Source organism: Trichogramma pretiosum, unplaced genomic scaffold (genome assembly GCF_000599845.2).
Source record: "Trichogramma pretiosum strain Unisexual culture from Peru unplaced genomic scaffold, Tpre_2.0 scaffold53, whole genome shotgun sequence".
Taxonomy (NCBI): domain Eukaryota; kingdom Metazoa; phylum Arthropoda; class Insecta; order Hymenoptera; family Trichogrammatidae; genus Trichogramma; species Trichogramma pretiosum.
Window position 1 is genome coordinate 703,880 of NW_019641626.1, and position 21,847 is coordinate 725,726.

The 21,847-nt window shown below is 37.0% G+C and overlaps 4 protein-coding genes across 6 annotated transcripts in view; 2 read left to right on the plus strand and 2 right to left on the minus strand.

Moving 5' to 3' along the window:
• The window catches only part of LOC106651213, a 94,159-nt gene extending 87,221 nt beyond the window's left edge, over nucleotides 1-6,938 (plus strand). Inside the window, exon 7 of one of the 2 annotated variants that reach the window (XM_014369646.2) lies at nucleotides 3,637-6,938. In XM_014369646.2, coding sequence (XP_014225132.2) covers nucleotides 3,637-3,758 — 122 coding nt within the window. In that variant the 3' untranslated portion in view covers nucleotides 3,759-6,938. The remainder of the gene's footprint in view (nucleotides 1-3,636) is intronic. The other variant, XM_023459057.1, reaches the window with a different exon arrangement.
• A 100-nt stretch (nucleotides 6,939-7,038) lies between these two features.
• On the minus strand, nucleotides 7,039-8,623 carry LOC106651578 (ribonuclease H2 subunit A). Its single transcript, XM_014370141.2, has 2 exons — nucleotides 8,178-8,623; nucleotides 7,039-8,105 (listed from the first exon to the last, which is right to left on the minus strand). Exons 1-2 carry the CDS (start codon nucleotides 8,541-8,543, stop codon nucleotides 7,263-7,265), a joined length of 1,209 nt encoding a protein of 402 aa, XP_014225627.1. The 5' UTR covers nucleotides 8,544-8,623; the 3' UTR covers nucleotides 7,039-7,262.
• A 1,225-nt stretch (nucleotides 8,624-9,848) lies between these two features.
• On the plus strand, nucleotides 9,849-14,600 carry LOC106651568 (putative sodium-dependent multivitamin transporter). Its single transcript, XM_014370114.2, has 8 exons — nucleotides 9,849-10,040; nucleotides 11,485-11,614; nucleotides 11,695-11,916; nucleotides 11,993-12,333; nucleotides 12,426-12,545; nucleotides 12,645-13,083; nucleotides 13,179-13,444; nucleotides 13,520-14,600. Exons 2-8 carry the CDS (start codon nucleotides 11,501-11,503, stop codon nucleotides 13,812-13,814), a joined length of 1,797 nt encoding a protein of 598 aa, XP_014225600.1. The 5' UTR covers nucleotides 9,849-10,040; nucleotides 11,485-11,500; the 3' UTR covers nucleotides 13,815-14,600.
• A 37-nt stretch (nucleotides 14,601-14,637) lies between these two features.
• Nucleotides 14,638-20,025, minus strand: LOC106651572 (cytochrome P450 4C1-like). Of its 2 annotated transcripts, none has more exons than XM_014370128.2 (12): nucleotides 17,538-17,828; nucleotides 17,228-17,340; nucleotides 17,047-17,137; nucleotides 16,777-16,962; nucleotides 16,599-16,695; nucleotides 16,398-16,500; nucleotides 16,147-16,255; nucleotides 15,951-16,057; nucleotides 15,797-15,865; nucleotides 15,557-15,725; nucleotides 15,301-15,480; nucleotides 14,638-15,223 (listed from the first exon to the last, which is right to left on the minus strand). In XM_014370128.2, exons 1-12 carry the CDS (start codon nucleotides 17,692-17,694, stop codon nucleotides 15,048-15,050), a joined length of 1,557 nt encoding a protein of 518 aa, XP_014225614.1. In that variant the 5' UTR covers nucleotides 17,695-17,828; the 3' UTR covers nucleotides 14,638-15,047. The 2 variants fall into 2 exon arrangements, with proteins under 2 accessions (XP_014225614.1, XP_023314824.1); XM_023459056.1 differs by lacking the exon at nucleotides 17,538-17,828 and adding an exon at nucleotides 19,946-20,025 and having other exon boundaries at nucleotides 15,048-15,223.
• Between the last annotated feature and the right edge of the window lie 1,822 nt (nucleotides 20,026-21,847).

Here is a 21,847-nt window from a genome sequence, read left to right on the forward strand (position 1 = left end):
ACAAGTATAAGAAATAACGACGGAACAATTGGCGCGAAATCGTTAATGAATACAAAATCGTCGATGCGGTTGTTCGTTATAGGATACGCTGGCTGGAGTTGCGCAAAAGAGTCGAAAAGCAAAAAAAAAATGTCGAAAAAGAGTAAAACAAAAAGATAGCGCGCGCACAAGCGAAATACATTAGCCCCGTAAAACGTGCAATGCTCGAAACACATTCATAATATTTTACTATCTCAACGCGCGCCCCCGGTATAACTTTGAAATTCAAATGGCGTACCCTATAATACAGAAAAGGATTTCTCGAGCCTGATAAGGGATATATCTGGGCGGGTGTAGGGCTGCATACCCAGAGCCACTCGCACACACGTATGCAGCAGTCGACGTGTCTGTACAGTTGCTGCATATGAGTGCCGCTATGGCCGCCGCCACCAACCAAGTTCCCTCTCAATGTTGCGGTTTCGCGCGAGGAGAAATACGTCTAGCCTCGCGTCGCGCACGTCGCACCTCGTATCTCTCGTATATAACACGCAAATAGCTACAATTTTGCGCTTGCGATATTTTAACCGCGCGTACACACACACACACACACACACACACACACAGCCAACTCGGCTGCAGCTCGGCTATTCGAGGCTATTAAAACGTTTCTTCGTTCGAATTTCAATCGAAATTTAATACTCGAATAATCCTCGAATGTCAACTTGCCTTTTCTGTTCATATCAATCTTGTCAATGTTTTGTAAAATTACGCTCCCGGTTTTATTCGAGCAAAAGATGACTCGGCCCTTGATAAAAACTAAATCAGCCCGGCTAATACTTTTTCTGCTCGCACACGTGTCCGAATGCATTTCTCGCGTTAACGTCAGAAGTTGCAGGCTTTTATTTTTAATACTCAACACGTCGGGAAGATGAAATTCGACCCCCGCCGACCGAGCTCCGACTGAGCATTATATGTAGCGGCGAGAGAACTGACTCCGTGTGTGTGTGTGTGTGTGTGTCTGTGTCTGCAGATGTACGTCTACGTGCGATGCGATGCGCTGCTAGCCAAGCTGAATTTAGATGCGCGCAAAGCTCCAAAATATTGATGCCTGGCAAAACCGCAGTTGGGAATATACCTACATAATATATATATAGCTCACGTGCGAGCATATCTTTCACGTGTGCGCTCGAGTGTGTAGCAGCTATAGAAGCGTACATGCTACTACTGCACCGCACGATGCGGCCGTATTAAAACTCTGCTTAAAGTATAATAACGCATTATAAAAGTTGTTATCGGTGTCTCTCTCTTTTCTCTCTCTCGTGACGGCTCGTGCGCGTGTTCGAGTTTCAAAAAGTAAAAGCGTCCGTTGTATTCGCGCGATGCTTATGTGCGTATTGTGCATGATCAGTTGGGCAAAATAAATAATGCACAGCTCGTGCGACCCTTAATGCGTGCGAGCTTTTATTGCATTATTCAGACCATCATGAATGCCTTTCTATATACTAGCGAATTATTATGAATTATTGAATCGTCACTTTATTCACTATACAATAATCCACTGAAACGCACCTTCGGCGATTGTTTGGAGAAAAAGTTACGTAGCCAATTGTAAAAGTCATTAAAATTCCATCAGATTCTTTACTGGCTGATTCACGCAGGAGCGATAAAAAAAAAGTGCGCCGCACCCTCGTGCCCGACCGACGACTTGTCATCGGATTTACCCCACGCAACTCGTTGAGTGCTTCTTAGTTTTCTGTCAAATGAGTCACTCGAGGGCCGACGACGTCACTGACTCTCGGACACCCCAATTTTCTCGAATCATTATATTATATAATCCGATGCTGTACGATTTGCTTCCAGTACTAGTAGCAGTAGTAGTAGTAGTAGTAGTAGTTGGCAGTGGTATACAGCCTCGATCCACACAAATCAACGCGATGGCGTATCTAATCCAACGTGACTCAACGCCAACATATATATCGCGGAGCTTCCATGAATCACTCCGACTTCTCAACTACTCCCCGTTGCTATATGTCTCCGTGTTTATGTGTGCCACGCAGATATTACCTCGAGACATATCTCTCGCGAGCTGCTGCTGCTGCTGTTGCTCGGCTCAGCTCAGGGGGCCCAAAGCTCAAAGCTGACATTATTTGTTCCAAGGCTTAAGTTGTTAAATATATGCATAAACACGAGCTTGGCAAATAAACTCTCGTATTTTACTGCCTTAGGCTGATAGAGCACATTGTGCCTCGAGCGTTATCGGGCGCTAATCGGGCGTGTAGAGCAGTGCACGGCTCGTATCGACGGCAGCAGCGACGCGCACATAGCGCTGGAATTCAGAAACGTCGTGTCAAGCGTCAAAGTGAGAGGTGAATCGACGATGCAAGTTCTCTCTCGCTGCGCGCGAGAAATCTTGCTCGAGTTATGTCCCGACGCTGCGGATTTTCGGATGCACCTTCGGCAATAAAGTTAACGGTCGTTCACGTTTGCTTAATATAACGCCGTCGAGCTTGTTCGGCGCGACGACCGAGTATTATGCATATTTTAAGTGTGCAGTCGACTGTTTTGTAAAGCGAATAAACACGAATGCGCAAGCTCGAGAGATTCTCGTGTTCGCAGACTGGCTCTCGTGTATACTCCATCATCTTTTCCGCCACGGATAATCGCTCCACGCGCCACGACGAGCCAGCCGTATAATTGGTGTAACGGCGTAACGACACAGACTTAGCTAATTTTATTTGTTCGAGCGAGCTAAATCTAGCAGAGGAAAAGATATGTTTACTCTCAAATTGCGGAAAAATCGGGCAAAAAAAAATAAAAGCCGAGGCGCGCAGTTATATAAAGCTCGATTGTACATACCAAGTTCACGGTATACACAATATCAAAAGTCAATAGGATTTCTGTGCACGTGGAATAAGCTCACCTATATAAAAGTATCATGGGGGCTTGGCGGTATTGAAGAGACAGGTAGCGGCCGAAATATAACAAAAGACTCGTAGCCACAGATATATATCTATATAATATGTACCTATAGGATAGGAGGAGCAGCGGCTAAAAGCTCGCTTTCTCTCTCTCTCTCTTTCTCTTGCCGCAACGAGGCAAAGCTCGTTTTCGAGCGACAGAAAGAGAGGAAGAAAAAAACGAGTGAGAGAGAGAGAGCGAAAAAGGCTTCATTGTCTCGTAGAGCTCTGCAGAGTCGAGCCGCGCGACGCTTTTTCCCCGACAACAACTATTTCGCGCTCGCTCGTTCGCTCGCTCGGCGAGCAGCATTATAGCCGTCGGCCGGGTTCGCGCGAGGGCAAACAAATTTTAATTAAAGTCGTAAGGGCCTCTCTTTCTCACACTCGCCCCCAAAGTCGCCTTGGCATTAATACCCATGGCGCTCGACAGTCGCACACTAACCCACACTAACCCCGAGTCTTTGCCGAGAGCTCGAGCTATTACTTTATGCCCGGCTTAAAAAACTCGCAAGCTCGCCTCACTGACGAGCTTGCGAGCACGTTTAAGACCACCTCTTTCCTCTCTACATATATACACACACACTTCTTTCACATGCACCTGTATGCATAATACACATCACACGTAATTACAACATATATACGTAGATACATAGCAGCTTGCAGGCTAGCGCATACAAACAAAAACGAACTTTAATCAAAGTCCGTCTCTTTTCGGACTTATTTTCTGTTGCAGCGAGTGCCAATGCCGCTCAGTCGAGGCTCCATTGCGGCCTGCCGATGCTCCTCGTCGTCGTGGCTCCTCTTCTGCGGCTCCTGCTCTGAAGAGGCCTCCGCTCCGCTTCGTCCGATCGAAGCGATCGAGCCTAGATTTATGGCGTTGACAGAGACAAAGCTCTCGAGGTGAGCGCCAATGGATCGATCGTTCAGCCGATGCTCTCTTCTGTAAATATCGGGATACCGAGCGACGCGGATTATCCAAAGAGCGGCATCAACTAACGATCACATGGCCAGAATATTATATTCGTACGAAGCATTATTATATACGTATATAAGTATTGTATTAAATAACATGCGATAAAACGTGGCTATTTATATTTTTATAAATCTATGTGTAGTGGGTTGTGCAGCAAAAGTGTAATAATAATTGTAAGAATTAACGTGTCAGTGTGATTCTTTGCGATTATCTAATATACGGACCAGATAAGCAGTGACTTACTCGCCGCATTTGAGTGAAAGCCATGCGATAATTTGGCAAACATATAAACGTGAAAAACTTGACATTGAAAATATTTCTGAAAATATAGTGCAGCTGTAGTAACGTCGTGAGAGAACGAGAGAAAGAAAGCGTATAAAACAGAGTCTGTACCAGGCGATATTTTAACATTATCGTTTCGTTGAATCCATGTGTATGTATGTATGTATGTATGTATGTGTGTATATATAAACGGTTTAGGAGCTTCGGAATGACTTTTAAATCAACTATATTATGCAGTCACGCGCGCCATCATTAATATATCGGAGTAGTTGGAGCCATTCTTCTCGAAAATTATAACTGTATATTTAATTTGTCAAAGTCGCGCGCGCGAGACATCTTTCATTCAAATTTAGTAGGGAAGAATCGTTGCCGCAATAAAATCACTTGAGAGTGTAGGTATTTTTAGGTATTTTTGAAAACTGGTAAAGCTCGAGCTCGAGGAGAGAGAGAAAGCGCAGCATAAAGACGAATATAGAGCGAATTTATCGAATTTCACGTTAAATTAAATCTGTCAAGGAAGTCGGGTTTCGATGGAAGTGGCATTTCATGTACGGTACAGGCACATTTGCTTATGTACTTAATACGTATTATAAAGGGCCAAATTAAAGTGTGACTTTTGTGCGTCGAAAAATAATTGTTTATGAAAGACGAAAAAAATCAATGGTGTGATCGTAGTGTGCTAAATGAGCATGTAAAAATGATGAATTTACCTTGTTTTTCATGCATAGCCGAGCGTCATGCACGCGGCAATGATACTGTTTATCTTCCATGTATGAGCGTGTGACAGCCCAGAGAGACTCTCGAGTAATTTAATTAAGGTTAAAGACAGCAAAATTTTCAAGAATTTCCCGGCATAATCTAGAGAAATTCGCTCTTATACGCGTCTTGGAGCTTGCGCCAAAGTCACAGGTCTCGTTTTCCGTATTATAAGTATAGTAGACGCAATTAACTTTAAGTCAACCGTGTGAGAAAGAGAGAGAGAGAAAGAGAGAGCTTGATAGCTAGGATAATGCAGAGGAGAGACTAGAGAATATTTAGGCGAACATTTATGCGATTTCATTAAATTTAAACGCGTGACATTTCGGCGAACATTTTACAGCGCGCGACTCGTCAGAGTCTAACTCGAATTTTTATTATTCTTCATGATTGTAATTAATCGGTGCACTTGTATGATAATTTAGTTTTGAGCATGTAGTATGCAGATTTTTTTCGTAAAATGAAAAGAGAATCTACGTAAATTATTTTGTCACGACGAACTTTATATTTTTTCTAATTTTGCTTCACTTGTCGTTCAAAATTTTTTATAAAAATTATACGAGTGCTTAGGGCGTACCAACTGTATGACTCAAAATTATCTAAAACGCGAGAGTACAAATTCAATATTTTTTCTCATTTGAGAAAACATCATTGACTCATTGGATACATACAATAGATCTGAAACGTTGTATCATACAATTTGAACGTGTAAATACATAATCATATTAATTTTGGAAGATGAAAACTTTAACTTATTACATTAGATATAGGCACCTTTCATCGTTTGCAAAAATCTTTTAAAGAATAATAATATATTACTCACGATTCAAGTGTGTTGAAAAAATAATATTAATATTTGACGTTGTATAAGCATTTTAAAATTAAATCGTTCAACTACCAAACTATAGCCACGACAATTTTGTCCTTTACAAACTACGAGATTTTACCATATTTTGGATTTCTAAAGAATATTTATAGAAAAGAGTCGATATTGTGTACGACAGAAAAAACTCAATTATTGAGATTAAATAATATATTTGTAAAGATGTTACGATCGTTGACAGAATCTTACATTTTAAAAATGTTCAATATATAAATAGAATAAGTGAAGGGTACCTGTATCATAACAAAAGATCTAAGAAAAACTTTAAATCATAATTCATGTAATGGTGTAGGTCTATTTCATCATGCATATTACGAGAGGATAATTAAATTTTTCATATCTAGTAAAAAAAGGTGTATGAATCGTCTTATACAAATATTAGATACATGATTTTCTTTTAAATAAATGTGTTATGCATCAGACATTATGTTGATGTAAAGTATTATCAAACAACAGTAGTACTGCGTTTAAAATCTTAACCAATCGCGTGATTCCAAACTTTTGTGAAAATCATACTTAATTTATGAAAACTCATTTCATAAGGTTTTTATTACATACTGTATATTTTGAATGATAATTTAAATGACTAAAATAGCATAGAATATTAACTTATAATCCAAGTAAATTATTATGAGAGGCTGCGTGCAAATGATTTCTACTAAGAAATATATTTTTCTAACAAATATTCTTCCATTAACATTCAAAACCCAAATGAATTAACGAATTTACATATGTAATAGAAGTTATCCATTGTCAATCTTGTATGAATAATTTTTCAAACCCTGCCTACAGCAGCCTCTTGTTTTTCACTACATACTTTATGCACGATAATTTGTAACTCACACATACACACACATATACATTTATTGTTCAGTGCTGAGAGAAGATATATAAATTTCTTAATTGCGTATACACTATCACCTTCACCAAATATATTAATAAGAAAGTACGCCTCTAATCTAGTCTATGCGAGCAAAGAAAATATATGAAATCACAGAAAATCTATAATTTATCAAGTGTTCCACTTCATACGCTAAATTCAAACATTCCTAGTTGTTAATCTGTGTGCGATGTATGAGATTTAAAAGTATGGAATGTATTATTTTCATTTTTTCCAATAATTCATAGTTGTTAATGTAAATATGTACATAAAATAAAATGAACTCTTGATGATAGTTGTAATTCAGAAATAAATGATTCTAATTATCTTGAAAAATGTTACGTTGTTTTATTATTTTCAAAACAATTTCTTCACAATTACTTAGACAAAAATAAACAAACACAGTTATCTTATTGATAATACTTATCGTAATGACAGCTTATAAAAATATAATGTTACTTTTTACAGTGTATTTCAAAATGTCATGATTTAAAATTACAAAAATTCTACAATCTAATAACAATAAACAAATTTTGAAAGCTTAGAGTGCTACTATAGAGATGTAGCACTTGAAAGACATCTATGAGTAAAGAAGTTGTGTCTTTTTCTTTCATTTCCTTTGGCACTTGAACTTCTACCAAAGAAATTCGATATTTTATTTTCAACTCCAGGAGAATCATCATCTATATTTTCCCACTCAACATTAATAGCTTTAGATTCTAATATTTTCTCCGCAGTTGACCAACTGAATCTTACAAGTTGAGGAAATCCAAAAATTGGATCCACATTATCAGCTAGCCAAGTTTTTGTTACTGGGTCATTTGGATAACCACTACCATAAGCTGTTTCATTTTCTGCTTCTCTAAATTGCCAAGCTCTGAGAGCATGATCTCTTGATACTTTTGCACAAATACTGGCTGCACTTACAATAGGATATGTAGAATCAGCTTTTTTAGCAACAGTGATTTTGATTCCTGGAAACAAAGATTCTAATCTAGCTTGATACTTTTCTGGCTTTCCAACTGTGTCAACATAAATTTCAGTGACGAAAACTCCAGCATCCAAAGTTTTACGTATCAAAGCAATAGCTGAATTCATAGAAACTTCATTTAATGATGTTTTACTACGTCTATACATACAATTGGCTATATAGTTTGGAGATATAGAATCCACAGCCCAACCCATTTTATCTTCATTTTCACAAATTTTATCAAAAATTATGTCTCGTTTTTCTTCCGTAAGACTCTTGGAATCAGCACAGCCTAAATCAACTAGCAATTTCTTTTGTGACAAGGGTGCATATGCGATCCCATAAACCATGGGACCCAATACAGGTCCTCTACCAGCTTCGTCCACACCTAATTGACAGGGTTCATCCTTACAAATTTGAGGAATCTGTAAAATATTGAGGTATTAAAATAATAGTGTATTGGATAATCAAGAAAACAAATTAATGATTTGCTATACTTGTGACTGATAAACATGATTAATGCTGTGGTCCCTCGAAGCAAAATAAGAAGTCAAATCATTTTTCTTTGTTATTACATCAATGGATTTATCTGATTTTATTGTTAGTTCATCGTCTTCTTCCTTGACTTCTGGTTTTATTTTGAGTTCATCCTTTACAATTGCGTCACTATCACTTATGTCTATTTTAGCTTTTTTTTCAACAGGTTCATCTTCCAGTTCGATTTTAACTTTTTTTAAGATTTCTGAATCTGTAATTGGTACATCTTCGTTCATAGAATTGGCGGAATCATTTTCATCCACACTTTGATTAATTTCAGTTTTTACAACAGTTTCATCGTCTACTTGTTCATTTGTTGCAACCATTTTGTTTAGTTTGTAATAAATATTATCACTATAAATGCGAAACAATCGTCTGATGCAGAAATAACCGATGAATATGACGATTATCTTCTGCTACGAGCCGGCGATGAGAAATTTGGCGCCAATATTACGCGAAAACGGCGCATCAACGCTGCGCTTCTGCGGCGCGCGAAATTTCGAGAGATTAAAATTTTGCAGAATCATAATGATTTTACAGTAAGTCAACGCAAAAATTGTACTTTTAAAGATAGTATAAAAAAATATTCATTCACAGTTTTTTATATGCTGAAATAGTTAAGATTAAAAAACCATTAAAATAATCTTCATGCAACCAAGTCTTGAATATTATCTACATACTGGTTATAATTACCGGAAAATCGAGTCACGCGCAAATCGTAGCCGCGCGCTGTTTCATGTATTTCAAATAATTTCGACTGCAGGTCATATATGTAGAGTAAAACGTTATTTCAAATTTGCTACAGGTATTGCGCGAAATAAAAAAACTCTCAAGGGACAGGCTGAGCTTGGCCAGGCTATGCAAGAGGGCAGCACATACCAGCTTTTCGCGCAAAAACGTGAAAGTCATGATGCATGTTCTAGTTTTTTTGCTGCTGTACATTTATTAATGTTGTAATGGAATAATGACTTCCTTTGAGTTTACGCAACCCATGATCTCATTATTTTTCAAACAGGAATTGTATCAGATGTAAAATGATCATTATACGATACTGTAGAATTAAAAATATATTTATGTAGGTTTTTCAATATAATATGAGTGATTTTAGCAATTATCTATCGATGAACAACTTCTACCATTGGTTAATTTCAAAATTAAAAATATCGAACAGCTCTAATCTGTCATAGGAAAAAAACTATAAATTTCTCTTTAACGTATGAATAAATAATAAAATTACAAAATTCATTCGTTCGAAGTAAAATTGAAATTGTCAGGTTGGTGAAACGATAACGTGATCTTCATTAAGTATGAAAGTTATCTAATGGTCCGAATGAAAGTAAGATGTTTATAGATTTTTTCACCGTACAGTGCAATAGGCTGAGCGTACAAATCGATAAAGAAATATACCTCCCACGACTCGTGAAATACATTTTCACGCTCTCAATAAGTGTACAAGTCTTAATAGAGGGATTTTTAACATAACACGCGTAACATCACGCGCGTATACATGCCAGTGGGAAATTTAATTTCGAGCTTGGAGATCCGTTCGAGAGATGTCGTTGGCGCTTTTATGTGCCAGGGCGCGTGTTCGGCACTCGGCAGCTTTCAATATACACATAACACAGCGGATTTTCAGTCTAGCTAGTACTGGCGAGCGCGGCCGAGGTTGTTTGTTTCACCTATGTGTCAAAGCTTAACCTGCCAAAAGCGTTGATCGCTCGATTTTCTCGCCTCTATTGAAGTTCCTTCAGAGGCAAAACAAATCATCTCGGCCCCGGGAAATAAAGCTCGAGCAGTTCTTCGTCCTTGATAGAGCAGTATTGGTGAGTAGGCACTAGTTGTCATTTTTTTTATCGAACAAAATTTTCATTTGCAAAAAGTGCATCGAGATGACACAGTTGGCTTGTTTACGCGCTATAAGTAACGAAATCACGTAGTGCGATCGATCTCGGCCTCTCTCTTTTCCTCTCTCTCTCGTATAAACTATACGTCAACTATGATGTTATATACATATCTAGAACGGATAGCTAATTGCGGATCACATCGTGCTATGGTAGATATATAAGAACATTGGATTACGTCAGAGATTAAGCGAATCATTAGACCCAAGCCAAGATGTTTGTATGGGGTATGCTTAATTGCTGTATGTACAAGAACCGATCTTGGCGCCTGTTACATGATTTGTTGAACGTTCCAAGGCAATGATATGCGGCAATCCGAGAATTGATTCCAATTGTCGCATGGAAATATTAAAATTGAAGCTCGATTGTGGCTACTCTGCATTTGTCCCTATCGATACAAGGCGTGAGATTTATTTACTGTATACACTTTTATTGTGTAACACACAGCATGTGGTGTATAGGCAACAGCTCGGGTCGATTGAACAGCTTGGAATTATTTTATAGGTGCAATTTAAAAGACGCGACTAAATATGACACGATGTGCTCACGTTTACGTCGATTCGCGCGAATCTCTTTCGATGCCTTCGTATATATTTGTTACGGCATGTATGCGAATATAAACGCGCGAGCTTTACTTATTATTGCTTGTTGATTGATAAGGAGACGCGCCGAATGGGATGTTTGGGTTTATAACGCGCGTCTCTGTACACACAACTGATTTGCGAATTTCGTTAGTTTGTGAATATTTAAGAATGATAATCGATTTATTTGCATGCCTCTGAAGCCAATGCTCGACTCTGCCTTTGCAGCGATCGTGTCGAAATACCATTGTTGCATGTATACGGCTTTGGAGCTTCGTTGAATACGATTAAACTAAATTCAAGAACGACCAAGTACTACACGCGCGCGTCTCTCCATATTTTACGCTCAAGTTCGCTCGTAATTTTTGCTTTTTATGCGTCCACTTACTCAGCATATTTTTATTTTTAATTTATTATTATTTCGCCGACAATAATGCCACTTTCATTTGGCGATTAGCAATTTTTTTCCATCTCATGTTTTTTTGCGTACTTTTCCGAAATCAATTTTTCCTGAAATCATATACTAGCTAGTGTTTACCAAACGTTCATTCAAGAACCATTAGTTCTGATACTAATTAGATCTTTATCTGTCAAACACGATAGGAAATCTTATCTATGACAGCAATTCGAATGTAAATAATATTTTAATAGACGAACGTAAACTCGCAAGGTTCATACTTCTTTGATGATTTGTTAAAGAAAAAGTTTAATTGTAGTGCAACATTTTTCATTTTATTTTTAACCGTAATTTTTGTTGTAAAATATAAATAATTTATTTTTTTCAGATTCAAATCATCCATAATGACTGCTAAATTGTTATGGCAAGATTACATTGTTATCGCAGCAACAATGTTTATAAGCATTGGCATTGGGATTTACTACAGGTTTTCAGGAGGCAGACAAAAAACCACATTGGTATCTATCAAAAATTACTTTTTGTTTTTTGTATTTTCTTTTATTGCGCAACAGAACTAATTTTTTTTTAATTTTTGCAGGAATACTTTTCTGCCAATAAATCAATGGGAGTTTTGCCTGTCGCCATTGCACTTATGGTTTCCTTCATGTCAGCCATCACTTTACTCGGAGTTTCAGCTGAAAATTATACCTACGGAACACAGTTTGTTGTTATCAACATTGCATATTTAATAGGAACACCTATCATTTGCTATGGATTTTTACCAGTATTTTATAACCTGGGAGCAGTCAGCGCATATGAGGTGAGAAAAACTTTCACTGTAGACTAAATAAACTATTCAGGAATCCTTGATTATTTCTCTACGATATGTTATTTAGTACCTAGAAAAGAGATTTGGATATTCTGCTAGAGTAGCAGCTAGTTTTGCCTCATGGGTACAATTATTATTGTACTCAGGTGTTGTGCTGTATGCTCCATCGTTGGCGCTGGAAGCCACAACAGGGCTGGATAGAAAATATAGTATAATAATAATTGGTCTTGTTTGTGCATTTTATTCCACTATTGGAGGAATTAAAGCTGTTTTGATAACAGATGTTTTTCAAGGAGTATTGATGTTTGCATCTCTCTTTATTGTGATAATTAGTGCTGCCATTAGAGTTGGTGGATTAGGTGAAATTTGGAAAATTGCACAAGAAGGAGGGCGTCTTGAATTTAACAAGTGCGTATAAGCTGTTATTATCTACATTTATGGGAAAATATATTTAATAGTAATTTTTTAATAAAATTGAAATTGTACTTTTCCTATTTCAGCATATCATTTGATCCTACAGTTCGTCATACTTGGTGGGGTTTGATTATTGGAGGACTATTCACATTTTTATCACTTTTTGGAGTAAATCAAGTACAAGTTCAACGAATGATGACCTTGAAGTAAATATTTTGAAAATTTAATTATAATTATAATTTATGAAAAGAAGTTCTGAACTATTAATGAACTTTATAGTTGCTATAACTACTTTTTTCTTTCAGGACAATGAAGTCCTCAAGAACAGCTTTGTGGTTGAATTGGCCGATTTTAACCTGCCTTTCTATTGTAACATGTTTTTCTGGACTTGCCATTTATAGCCATTATTATAAATGTGATCCTAGAGAAGATGGTAGAATAAAATCTCCTGATATGTTGATGCCTTTATATATAATGGATACTCTGTCAAAGTTCCCTGGAATTCCCGGATTATTTGTTGCCGGTATTTTTAGTGCAGGTTTGAGCACTATATCAGCTGGTTTGAATTCTTTAGCAGTTGTAACTTTAGAAGACTATATCAAACCAATTTACACAAAAGTAACTGGAAATGAGTTCTCAGAGCCAAAATCGTTAGTATTTAGTAAGCTGTTAGTGCTTACTTTTGGAATTGCTTGCATTGCCCTTGCTTTTGCTGCAGAACTGTTAGGTACAGGTGTGTTGCAGGTAAATAATTTCGTTACATTTTCAACTATTAACTTAGTTAATTAATTCTGTTTATAATATAATTTTATTAACCTGCATTATTTATAACATTTTAGGCTAGCTTGACAATATTTGGTGTTGTTGGTGGACCCTTATTAGGAATTTTCACACTTGGAATGGCAGTAGAATCTGCTAATGAAGTTGGAGCAGTTACTGGTCTTTTGACGGCTATGACATTTTGTTTATGGATTTCATTTGGGCAACCAAGACCACCTATCCCAACTTTGCCGGTTTCAACAGAAAATTGCGCTTTGAAACGTGAAATAGCTACGATTTTACAGGCTTCACTACCGATGTCAGAGAAACTTGTTGCTGCACCACCGTGAGTAGCATTTAGTAAATTAATTGAATTATTTGCCATTATACACTCATCAATTATGTTTATTTTTTTGAATAGACCTGAAAGCTTCTTTTACCTTTACCGAATTTCATATATTTGGTATAGCGTAATAGGATTTGCTATTACTATAATAGTGGGCATTTTAGTAAGTTACATTATTCGAGCGACTCATGGAAACTTCAACGACGAATTGGATCCTGAGTTATTTTTCCCAGTAATTGCCAAGCGCATTCGTAAACGAAGACAAGCTAGAAATGCACTTAATGGTAATCTAGAACCAAATAATTTATATGTTTTCGATGGTAAATATCAAGAATCGGTGAGAGATAAAAACGCAAAGATCTATTTATAGTTATGTTTTTTTAAGCACCTAAATTATTATGGTGGATTTTTCGATATTTTATGCAACCGCATAAAGATGTGATATTATTTTTCATGCGATATTTTCTTTCTGAAAACTTTTTAGACTAATGTATATAATGATTCAGAATATTTCATGGAATGGTGTATAAATTAGACTTTTTTATTAACTTCAACGGTATAATATTTTTATTTTAACTACGAAATTATTATTTTAAAACTTATACAAAAGGTTTCAAATACCCTTAAAATAAAACTACTGAAGTTCATTTACAATTTATACATTCCATGAAAATAGATGTTGGCCAATTGTTTCAAGCAAGCAATTTATATAGTGCTTACGATGATAACGCATGTTCTGGTCGATATTTTTTAATTTATTGATAAGAACTGTAAATTATAAAAAACGTGTATTGTTGAATTTGGTGAAGCGATGACGTACATGTGCCCAATACCTACGACAATAATATTACAATAATAATTGATGTTACCTGTGGACTTGAAACAATCGAATATATCATATCAGTAATCACTATAATTAAGATCTCTACGACATTTATTTGAAAAATAAGTTAGTGCGAGTATTGAATGTAATTCTATATAGGTACTACCATGTTAATTTTGAAAGAGTCATGGTGCTCAATGTTACTTACGTATATTTTTTACAAATAATACCATCATGTATTGAAATTTAATTAAAATCGTGCTAAAGGGCATGATCGAAATAAGATTCTGTGAGGTATTTTATTAATTTAAAATACACTGTTTTTTATTGAAACTTTTTGTTAATTATTGTTAACTAATCACTTTGTTATTATGTATTTTATATTTTGAATAATTTTTGATTCTTGTAAAAGTATTTATTGGAATGTAAACTTTTCTTTTATTTATGATGTACATGTCAAAGAGCGCGTAGAGTCTACACTGTAGACGCTTTTTACTACAAGTAGGATGTTTGTATCTATTTTGATCTTTGAGCATCCTACTTCTCGTATAGGGCATCGTGATTTAGGCATTGATAAGCTTTAAGAGTTATTTAGAATAATAGCTCGACATGTTTATACAGATGTACAATTTTTGAAGAAACTTTTGAAGTGCTATAAGTGTTGATGATGTAAAAACATTTATAAAAAAGTTATGAGTAGGGTATTGCAATGATATTAAACGATTTATTTTATACTAAAATCTTGCATTAATCTGACTGATCATTCATTATCTCACCTTATTACATGTTTGCAGATTTATCGATCCTTACGAACTTGGTGAAGACTGGCTTAGACGGTCTTATAATGATATCAAGTAGAATTCCAATGTCCGCCAGACGAACCACTGGCTCGAGTTTGAAATCATACAAGATTCGTGCCATCAGCGACTTCAATTCCATCAAAGCGAACTTTTGACCTGAAACGATGTTGTGATTGTGCATTGTGGTTTTTAACATTCGTCTGTATGTTCAATTATGGGTACAGCTGAATTACCGATACAGTTTCGAGGCCCAGCACTGAAGGGCAAATAAGAAAACGGATGCCTGCCATGACTGCGCTCGGGTGAAAATCGTTCTGGATCGAATTTATCCGGATCTTCCCAAAAGTTTGGATCGCGGTGTGTGTCGTACAAGTGAAAGATAACTTCGGTACCAGCGGGCACTAAAAAGTCCTCTGCAAAAGAGCTCGAAAAGCATAAAAATTTCCGTTGGACGATTGCTACGAGCTTAATGTAAGAAATGTACTTTACTTAGCTGCAGATCTTCGGTCATCGTACGCATCATGGTCGATACCGGCGGATAGAGTCGCAGAGCCTCTTTGACACACCACTCGAGATAGGTCATATCTTGAATGTCTTGCATCTCTATCTTACCGTCGCAACGATCGAAAATTTGCGTGACTTCGGCTCTGGCTTTGTCCTGTAAAAATTGAAACGAAATGAAAATCGTACGTCGCATAATTTTCATTCGATTTCTTTTCGTTCTCTTACTTGGGCTTCTTCGTTTTCAGCTAAGAGCATTATCGTGAAAGTCATAGCCGCCGCGGTCGTATCGTGACCCTGTGAAGTATAGAAAAAAAGAAGCGGAAGAAAATGAGACGAGAGTGCGAGAACGAACGATAAATGGAAAAAATAACGAACGTACTTCGAACGTAAACGTGTCGACTTCCTCCATTATACCATCGTTGTCGATCACGCCTTCTTGCTCGGCCGACAGCAGCAGATCGAGCATAGCTAATCGCTTTCTGCGTCCTGCACAATAGACAATAGACGACATATATATGTGAAACGACGAATGTTTTGAAAAGTGCGCGATTCGCGCGGAATGTCGCGAGCTTTACCTCTGCTCAAATAGACGTCGTTCGTGTCGGATTCTTTTTCGTCGCTCTCGACGCCGTTGATGTATTTGTAATCGGTTCGCTCGTGATACTCGCGGCGTTCCCGCACCACCTGTACACAAGAATCGACAGCAACGCAATGAAAGCTCGCCGTTTCAAAACAAAACGATCGATGTTTGCAGTTATGCCGCGCGATTGCTTATCGACGAGTTCTTCGATGCAACTCATTTTTTTTCTAATTTATTGGCCTTTACCTTTTGCGTGAAATCGAGGAGGATTTGCAAAGCTCGTTTCTGCACACTACCCAGCTTCATGAACGTGTTCATCATCCAGTCGGTGATGTAAGGTCGCGCAATCCTTTCGTGGACAAAATAATGCAAATATGAAATGAAATGCGTAACAAATATTATACGGTCGATAAGCTAGTTGACCAACAAAGCTGAACTTTATCACACCTGTAAACTACGATACTTCCGTTCTGATGTAATGCTTGAACGTATTTTTCCGATGTCTCTTTATCTAGTTTTTCCAAATTGATCCCCATTGCAGATTCTAAAATATTATGAATTGCTTTATTATTCTACGCTTGATCGATCAATAATTTAACTTTAAAAATTCAACAATTAGTATCACCTAATATAATACTCAGAGTATATTTCGAGCATAACGTCACGAGATTTTGAACCGATTCTTTGCCCTCCAACTTGAGGGCCTCGATGAATTTGATACCGTTCTCATTCGTAATGTCCATGTACTTTTTCAATATGTTGAAATGAAAGGCCGGTGTTAAAATTTTTCTTCGCTGTCGCCATTTTTCACCTTATAAAATATCAACAACGATTTTAATCTTGCAGACAACAATTGAAGTATTTATTAATAAAGATAAAGAAAGATGCACATTACCAGTACTGGTGAGAAGACCTGATTTGAGCCAAGGATGCAAGTACGAATAGCTGTCGCCTTTTGTGATATGCTTTTGACTTGTTAAGAGGACCTACGCAACGAAGCGATGACGTATGACAATTTTGTTTTTTGTTTTACACGAATCGACAACGAGACAATGAGCGATTTAATGAAAATTTACCTCCAAATCGTCGGGATGTCGTAAACTAACGTATACGTGAAACGGGCCGAAAAGTATTTTTGCGATTGGATAGTACTCTTTGGTCAATCTCCTGATAACGCTCCACTGCTTCTCTAAATGCAAACATATCAATGTGAGATAATTTTTTGCTCGTCGCGCGTGAATCTGCGCGCACAGCTATATGAGTTCAATGACATTTTTCGTTAAAACTTGACCGATTGCAATTGGTGTATTCACTTTTTATATTTATCGTAATTTATTTATAATTTATTTATATCGCGCCTCTACACGTATGTAGTATATATCTCACCAACTGGAACGTTAAAAATTAACAAATTCCCGAGTATCGGCCAAGACGGTGGACCCCACATAGATCTTAAAACCCAACGGATTCTCGAGGTGATAGTGTACAGGTGGAGGATCAAAAGGACTCCGAGGATCACTAATAACGAGGCTAATAGTATCATGTTGACGCGCTATATTTTTTTTTCTTATGACTACGCAGCGGAGCTCTCGCGACTCGTGCAAGCAAATTGTCCGGCAGAAGCTACGAAGAAGATTGCCAAAACGAGACTGATGAAAATCGAGGAACAATGAGCATTTCTTTTCGATCGCTGAGCAATTCCGAGGGATCGTTCATTGTTTATGTACTGAAAAGCGATAAGCTAATCTGTCGATAATATACAATGAATATGTATGCACTTGAACTTCACGTGCATAGACAAAAATGTTACACATTTTTATACTCGCAATGGAAAAAATATTTCATTTCATTGATTTTATCATTTCTTGAAGATTGAAGCAAAGTATTTAACGTCAAATTTTAAATTAACATGCATTTGAAGTTGCACGTAAGATTAAAAAAATCGACAAATTTTTTGTATGTTTTCTAATTTTTTGCATGAAATATTTTACAAAGATTGCGACATGTGTGCGTACTGTAAAATAGAAAAGTCGTCTATAAATTCTTATAACGTGTGTCGAAGCCTGAGATGCGCATACACAGCTTTTTTTTTAATCCGCGTGATATTCTCGATAGAAAAAGATGCGAAATAACTGCCTCGAACCAGAAACTTCTTAAAAGCCGATCTCGCTCCTCTTGAAGGATGTGCTCTTGCTGCTACTGCTCACGGATTTCCAGTCACCGACTTGTCAAGATAGTAAATGGAGGCTCAATTTTGCCGGAATTAAATTTTATGAGAGAAATGCAGCGATACTTGATTCAGATGAAAATTTTCTATCGTTATTCGATTTTTATTCAATTTTTGTGAATTTTTCATCAATTTTCACTCGACTATTATCATGCGCATGTATTTGTAGATAAATTTTTTCACGAGCTATTCCTACATTCTTTAATCCACAAATAATTAATCTTTTTTTTCATCAAAATAGTAGCTTCAATTCGTTTCAGGTAAGTACTATACGAATGACTCAAATATTCAGTTCCGACGTGACACATTTTTACTCGGGATATAAAGTATTGTAAAGATAATAAAATAGCCAAAAAATTTCTGTAATTAGAGCTAAAATGATTAACTTACAATTGATGAAAATGATCGCAGCTGGGTTTTTGCTTTTTTAATGAAGATAATACTGATATTCGCATTTTTTTGTAATAAAATACCCATCTTACAGCACGTGAATTAGCAATCGGAACACGGAAAGATATAAATTAAGTTTAATATATTTTTGAAAAATCCCACATGTATTTTTTTATTCAATCACATTTTATGCTATCTAGATTATTGACAAAAAAAAGAATTATAAATATTTCAAAAGAATGTCGTAAATCAACTTAAAACTGGCACATTCGTTATTTGAGCTCAATACATCGATAAGTTAGGTTTGTCACGAGCGGTGTTTCAAAGCATCGAAATTATTGAAAAACGTACTTTAATAATTTTCACAAAGAAATGATGTGAAATATTAAAGCGCGTAAAGAATTTTTCTTTCCATAAATACATCAATTTCAAAATGATCCTATTTGAATTAAATCAAAGATTGTCATCAAAATGTAAAAATGGTTGTTTAAAAATAAAAAATGCAGTAATGAATTATGAATGTTCAACTTTGGCGCAAATTATAATATGAATTACAGCAGCGAGTCGAGAGTTTTCCTCTTTATTATCGATTTCCATTTTCCACGAAGCGTTGTGACAATTGAACGCCTGGAACAATGCAATTACACTTTTGCCGCTCGAATATTAGCATGTAACGACACTTTTCCAAAGCACTCAACTAAATTACACCAATTCACAATGTTTAATTCGACTAAATTGAGCTTCATGAAATCTTAATCGGCACTGGCTAGAACACACGGAGTCTTGGTAATTTCGTTAAACTAATCAGCTGCGCATAAGAAAAATCAACTGGTGTGACAATTGATCGCGGAGTCGCATCGCAGATGCGAACTTGGAACTACGCGTAAAAAAAAAAAACGAACTAATCTGTCAGTAACGCGGAAACTGCGACTCATTGCGCGAGCCGGCGAACGATCGCGACAATTCTCTCGGCATCGTTTCTTTTTTTATTCCTGGATCGTCGCGGCGAAAAAGCGCGCCCCGAGGCGTAGAGCGTCGCCGGTCCTCTCGACGTAAATGCGACCAAATTGGAGCCCCTCTGGGATCCCGAATTTTTTTAAAAAGTATGATATATCGTCAGATAAGGATTGGGTGCTGATTGTAAGAGTCGCATGTATCATTGTATACATGTACGTACCTAGATGTGCCGATGAGAGGCATCGATACATGTCCAGATAAAAGCAATAGCGAGCCAGCTATAACCAGTTTCAATTTAAAACTCATAATGCCAGTAGTGCTGCTGCTGCTGCTGCTGCTCGCGGGTTTTTATACATGACTGCATAAATGCGTACTATATAATACCGCGAGTTGCATTCGGCAATGCGCAGAAGATCGGCCGATACCGATTTATGGCGCGTGATACGCGCGTCCCGCGCCAGTTCCGCTGCGATCGGAATTGCTCGGCGCCTCTCGTATATACATACGAGAGCCGATCGATATTGGGGCGCATTTGTTGATGTTATTGTTGACCGAGGCTCGCCACACTGACATCGTTCGGTAGATATTTACATGTAAGGTTGCACGTATCCTGTCATATAGACGCGAATGCGCGTGGCCGGCAATAATAGCCTCTGTCTTCCATCGGTGTCATTCTCGTTTTACTTTTTTTCCACCACTAGCGCGCGCGCAACGACCGATTAGCACGAAATTTCGACGCTTTGATAAAGAACAGTCGTAAAGATTGTACATTAAGATCTATGATTAAATTTTTACCTGTTCGCACCATCGCCGTTAATGTCAATTATAATACCCTGCGAACTGGTTAAATCCAGTTTCAGCACACGATGATATTACTATCAATAGGTATTTTTCTCATAAACAAAATATTAATTTTGACTAATAAGCCTCGAATGAGCACTATCAGCCGCGCACGAATTACTTAATGAATCGGGCAATAAAAATGTACGTATCCACGACGGCAATTTCCTCTGCGTGCAGATGCAAGTACTTCGATCTCCTAATTGATCTTTCGAGTCTCGACCTTCGTCTTCAATAATCTATTGGTGGCGAAAAACTCGCATAATTGAATCGATGAGGGTGAAGGAGGAAAAAAAGCCATTCATTCGTCGCGAATCATCGATACGACTGTTGAATTCAGAAAAATCCGGTTAAATGTTTTGATTTTGAATCTAAGTAAACATTTGCTGCGAGATTTAATTAATTGTATAAAAACAATCGACAAATATTTATTTTATATCTCATTAGTAAATCTTCTAATTATCAACACGTTTTTTTTTCAAGAAACAACGTTTGCTCAAGCAATATTTCCGCTACTTGAATCTTGTCAGATTATAGTTTACATTGATAGTTCCTAAAGTAAACATAAATTGAAAATTTCAAAAATTAACTCTTTCATAATTGAACATTTCTTACCTCTATGATTTCATGGATATAAAGCAATAAATTCTACCAACATTTTTTGATCAAATGAAAGTAACTTTCGGGAAGATAGAAACTGCAACTATTTATTATTAAAAATAGTGTATACTTCGGAAATAAAGTATGCAATGAGCATGATAATTTGAAAATAAATACAAAAACACCCCGCATAAAAATATGAACGATTTCCATAACAAATTTTGCGGTTTTATCGTCGGAGATCTCGTATCTTCTCTATGCAGCAATTCCGTCAACATCTCGCCGTCTTCTCTCGGGCTTTTCACAAAAATCTAGTTTGATCCTGATCGACGAATGCTGTAACGCAACTTTATGCACGTATAGCGTAAACATGTGCGTTTTCAGTTTATACGGTTTGCGCGCGGAATACGCGTCGGCGCGCGCACATACGTCATTGTACTTAATCATTAGCGGTGCGCGGATTTTTTTTCTCTCTCTCTCTTCTCTTTTCATGCACCGAATGACTCGATATAACATTTCTAGAAATGAATTGTCCGAGCTGTTTTTGATTTCTTTCGCAATCGCGAAACTTATCCCGCGCGCGCGACAGTGACGCGCTAAAAGTCCTTCCGCTCAATCTTATTACCAATTAGATGCGCTTGGAAAGTCTTTTAGTGGTCTTTTTTTTTCTCTCGCCGCGCGA